Below are 5,422 nucleotides of genomic sequence, written 5' to 3'. Positions count from 1 at the left end.
AGTGCGTGAACCTAAAGTCCCTCTTGTCAGGTGCCCTAGGGGCTGGTGACAGCAGACAAGTGTCCCTTCCCACCCCCAGTACACCAAGGCCCTTACTGCTGCCCCCCCTCCCCATCCCTGCCAAATGCTGCACGGGAGGGGGCCACCTCAGCGGGAGTGTCCCAAAGGGGACCAGTGAGTGCGTGGGTGTCTGAATCCACCACAAACGGTCCTCAGGTGGTGACAGGCCGTTCTTGGGCAGCCACGCGAGGCCCGTGCCAGGGGGCGATGCGATCGAGAGTTCTTCCGGAAGACGTCCTCTCTCCCCGGGGCTGGGAGCCTTGCCGGGGACCCCAGCCCGGTGTTCCCCCCGCACCCCAGCTAGGACCCAGCGGCATCGGCCACCCCTCTTCCTTCCACGTCCAACCCAGTGGCTGCTGTTCTGCCATTTCTCCTTCACCGCAAGACCCGAACTCCTCCTCCTGGACCCATTTCCTTCACCGCCACAGCCGTACCTCGAACGCCCGGGGGGCCGTCCTGCCCCCCAGGTGCGGCCAGAGCGGGAGACGGGCTCAAAATCTCGCCAAGGCCTTGGGTTTACCCGCCCCCCCACCCCGGGAGGCCGAGCTCCGCGTGCACGAGGATGACGTCACCCTAGCTTCCGGTCCTGCGCAGAGCCGGGCCCAGGGCGCACACCCGACAAGGTGCCGCTGGTCTTCCAGACCTGGGAGGGTGGAGCCCGGCGCCGTGGGTCCGCACGGACCAGGGCGGTCACTGACCCTGGCCCGTCTGCTGGGGTCGGCACCCAGCTCCGCCCCCTTCAGCCACGCGGTCTCGGGCCCGGTTGCTTCCCCTGCCTCTGCCTCAGTCTCCTTGTCGGCAAAAGGAGTAGAATGATGGTGGGTAAAGCACTTAGAAACCCGGGGAGGATGCAGAACACATAAATCACAAAAATAGTCTAATAAAGTCTGTGCACGTGGATGGAAGAATGAATGGATGGAAGACTGGACGAATGTGTGAATGTTGGAAAAAATCGTCCGGGTGAGCTGATTTCTCCCGCAGGCTCCACTCATGAAAAGTACCTGCCCACACGGGGCACCGCATCCGTGTATCGGGCGCCAGCCGCGCAGTCACGGTGGGTGGAGTCCCTCTGAGGCCGAGCTGCGGCCCTGCTTGGGGACGAGGCCCGGCACAGCACGTGTTCATGCTGTTAGTGGTCTCACCCCACCAGGCAGGGGTGTTGGGGAACTGTGCACACTTGAGCAGAGAGTGGCGAGTGGAGGGGACGTGGTGTGGGAGGTCACCGTGAGGTCAGTTTCCAGGTGACTGGCTGGTGGCCCGCAGCAGGTTGGAGAGGGGCGTGGCTTCCCTCCAGTGCCCTCTCCTACTGCACGCGGTGTCTGGCGCTGCCCACCTGGGCAGGCTAGGTAGGCGGGCCCCGCCCCCTCGGTCCCCACCTCTCATCCCCTGCGTGCCGCCGGCCAGCGGCGTGCCGGTAATCCGCATGAGTTACCACATTTAATCCCGAAAACAATGCCGCTGGATGAGTCAGGGCTCTCCGGGGGAGCAGAGCCAGGAGCTCCTGGGGGGGGGGGGACTCACAGAAAGGGGCGCCAGGGCCCTCGCTGTTGTGCAGGCCGTCTCACCATCTGCCACCTGCACGCCACAGACCCCTGGAAAGGATGGTTCTGGTCCGAAGCTGGAGGCCGGCGAACCGGGAAAGCCAACAGTACAAACCCCAATCCGAAGTTACAGGGCCAGGAGCACCGATGTCCTGGGCCGGGGCAGGTGCGCGTCCCAGCTCAAGCAGAGAGAAAACTCGCCCTCCCTGCGCCTTCTTTTTGTTCTACTCGGGTGTTGGGGAAAAAAACTTTTCCTTGACTCTCGTGGGTGGTCTAATAATTAAACTGACGTGAGACAGATTAACCAGAAAAAAAAACATTTAATGACGCACGAGGTTCCCATCAGAACAGCAGACCCTAGCCCTGGCTGGCATAGCTCAGTGGATTGAGCTCGGGCTGGGAACCAAAGTGTCCCAGGTTCAATTCCCAGCCAGGGCACATGCCTGGGTTGCAGGCCATGACCCCCAGCAACCGCACATTGGTGTTTCTCTCTCTCTCTCTCTCTATCTCCCTCCCTTCCCTCTCTAAAAAAATAAATGAATAAAATAAAATAAATAAGTAAAAAAAAGAACAGCAGACCCGCAGGCAGGCGGGCGATTGAAGCTTGTGAGCCAATCCGAGCTGAGGGGGCGGGGCCTGAAGAGAGGAGGCGGGGCCTGAAGAGAGGAGGCGGGGCCTGGATCTCCCCTGGAGCTGGAGGAACAGAGGTGTGGCGGGTAACGTTCCTTCAGCCTCCGGGCCCTTTAGACACAAAGGGACACCGAGAGGAATGCCGCCGAACTGGTCTGGCTAAGTTACGCCTCCAGCTTGCTGCACTTGGTAGAAATCTCCAGCAACGGCTCTCTTCCTGCTCCAGACCCTCTTTCGAGATTCTTTTCGGCAGTTAAGGGGAAAGAGAAAAATGTCCCGAGTCTCCCGTTTCTTGACACTAATCAGCCCAAGGCAATCCTCAGGCCAAAGGGGCACGTTCCGGGGTGGCCCACACATGTTGGTGAGGGCAAGGGGGGGCCTTCTTTACTCAGTCGGCTGATTCGAGGGCTCATCTCCTCCGGAAACACCCTCACAGGCACACCCAGAAATGAGGTCTTGCTCTCTCGGCACCCCTCGGCCCGGTCAAGTGGACACCCAGGTTTAACCATGTCGTTCTCGTAACCGTCTACATGGTAAGTGTTAGTGTTCCTATCTTACGCGTGAAGACGCGACAGCGTGGATGAACCTCAGAACACCGTGCCTTGTGCTAGGAGCCAGACGCAGGAGGACACGGACTAGACAGTTACATGCACGGGGACCGTCCAGGCCAGGCCAGTCCACCCGGACCCAGAGCCCTGGGTGGGCCAAAAAGTCCGTTCACTCCTTCCATAACATAAAAGACACATTTTCCATTTCCACCAATGGCTTCATGGATTTGGGTATTTTGAGTATGTCGGCTCTCTCCTACTATCGGCTGCTAGTGGGGAGAGGCCAGGGCTCTGCTAAATGTCTTCCAATGCACGAGACAGCCCCACAGCAGAGGATGATCTGGCCAAAATGTCAACAGGACCGAGCACTTCGCAAACCACCTTTGACGCATTCGATCAGTCACAGCACCTTCTCCTTACACAGCGCGAATCCTTTTTTGCATCTTCGATTGCATTTTTACCTTTCTTGAAATAATAAAGCGGAAGAAATGTGGCATGTTTTCTTCCGTCCTCCATATCAACATGGCTGCACAGAAATTCACCAATTTTGGTAAGTTTCGTTAAATGCACAGCCGACATGACAGCTGTCAGAATACAATCTAACAACATTGTTTGAAATGAAGTTAAAGACAACCAAGCGCCCCTCCAGCTGTGGGAGGGGAAAACATAAGGGGCGTTTTGACCCACCCAACAGATGAGTCTGTGGTTGCTGGAACCTGGGAGGGTCTGGGGCCACTGGGGAGTGACTGCCAGGCGTTTCGCTCTGGGGCAATGAAAGTTTTCTACAAATGACCGTGGCAACCGCGGCACAGCTCCGAAAGTGGCACAGCTCGACACCGCTCACGCAGACGGGTGGGTGGTGCCATGTGGGGGCCACACCCTGATACTGCTGTTTTGAAAAGACACACTTGGAACCAGAAAACTGGACTTCCGGCCAAGACAGAGGCCTAGGCAGACACACTGTGCCTTCTCACACAACCAAAAGAAGAACAACAACAAATTAAAAAACAAAAGACAACCAGAACTGCCAGAAAATCAAACTGTATGGAAGTCCAACCAGCAAGGAGTTAAAGAAGAAACACTCACCCAGCCCAGCAGGAGAGGCAGAGACCAGCATCGGCTGGTGGACCTGGCGGTCCCACAGTTGAATGCAGATAAACCAGGAGGAACACATGGGGAGCGAGACAGACCGCACAACCCAGGGTCCCAGCGGGGAAATAAAGCCTCGAACCTCTGACTGAAAACACCTGTGGGGGTTGCGGCGGCAGCAGGAGAAACTCCTGGCCTCACGGGAGAGTTCGTTGGAGAGACCCACGGGATCCTGGAATGTAAACAAGGCCACCCACATGGGAGTCAGCACCAGAAGGGCCCAGTTTGCTTGTGGGCAGGGGGGGAAGTGACCGAAAACCGGCAGAGAGCAGAGCAAGTGCCATTGTTCCCTCTCAGACCCTCCCCCACATACAGCGTCACAACGCAGCCTTGTGGGTTGCCCCGCCCTGGTGACCACCTAAGGCTACACCCCTTATTATGTAACAGTCGCCCTGAGGGAAAAAAAAATGGCCCAAATGAAAGAACAGATCAAAGTTCCAGAAAAAAATACAACTAAGCAACAAGGAGATAGCCAACCTATCAGATGCAGAGTTCAAAACACTGGTGATCAGGATGCTCACAGAACTGGTTGAATTTGGTCAAAAATTAGAGGAAAAAGTGAAGGCTATGCTAAGTGAAATAAAGGAAAATGTACAGGGAACCAACAGTGATGGGAAGGAAACCGGGACTCAAATCAACAGTGTGGACCAGAAGGAAGAAAGAAACAGTCAACCAGAACAGAACAAAGAAACAAGAATTCAAAAAAATGAGGATAGGCTTAGGAACCTCCAGGACAACTTTAAACATTCCCATACCCGAATCATAGGGGTGCTAGAAGAAGAGGAAGACCAAGAAATTGAAAAATTATTTGAATAAATAATGAAGGAGGACTTCCCCAATCTGGTAAAGGAAATAGACTTACAGGAACTACAGAAAGCTCAGAGTGTCCCAAAGAAGTTGGATCCAAGGAGGAACACACCAAGGCACATCATAATTACATCACCCAAGATGAAAGAGAAGGAGAGAATCTTAAAAGCAGCAAGAGAAAAGGAGACAGTTACCTACAAAGGAGTTCCCACAAGACTTGTCAGCTGATTTCTCAAAGTAGACCTTACAGGCAAGAAGTGGCTGGAAAGAAGAATTCCAAGTCATGAAAGGCAAGGACCTGCATCGAAGATGACTCTATCCAGCAAAGCTTTCATTTAGAATGGGAGGGACAGATAGAGTACTTGTCAGATAAGGTCAAGTTAAAGGAGTTTATCATCACCAAGCCCCTATTATATGAAATGTTAAAGGGACTTATCTAAGAGAAAGAAGATAAAAAACCAGTAAAATGACAAAATATGAACAGTAAAATGACAACAAACACAGCTATTAACAACTGAACCTAAAACAAAACCAAAAGCAAACTAAGCAAACAGCTAGAACAGGAACAGAATCACAGAAATGGAGATCGCGTGGAGGGTTACCACCGGGGAGTGGGAGGAGGAGAGAGGGGGAAAAGGTACAGGGACTAAGAAGCACAGATGGTAGGTACAAAATAGACAGGGGGAG

General features: G+C 54.4%; 1 protein-coding gene across 1 annotated transcript in view; it reads right to left on the bottom strand.

The window, feature by feature from the left end:
• The window catches only part of IGHMBP2 (immunoglobulin mu DNA binding protein 2), a 5,037-nt gene extending 2,297 nt beyond the window's left edge, over positions 1–2,740 (bottom strand). Inside the window, exon 1 of the mRNA XM_036030028.1 lies at positions 2,666–2,740. Within this exon, the coding sequence (XP_035885921.1) occupies positions 2,666–2,740 (75 nt within the window). The remainder of the gene's footprint in view (positions 1–2,665) is intronic.
• Between the last annotated feature and the right edge of the window lie 2,682 nt (positions 2,741–5,422).

This window comes from Phyllostomus discolor, chromosome 6, assembly GCF_004126475.2.
Source record: "Phyllostomus discolor isolate MPI-MPIP mPhyDis1 chromosome 6, mPhyDis1.pri.v3, whole genome shotgun sequence".
Classification (NCBI taxonomy): Eukaryota; Metazoa; Chordata; class Mammalia; order Chiroptera; family Phyllostomidae; genus Phyllostomus; species Phyllostomus discolor.
The sequence above is the reverse complement of the archived record's forward strand: the minus strand, read 5'-3'. Positions and strand labels throughout refer to the sequence as shown.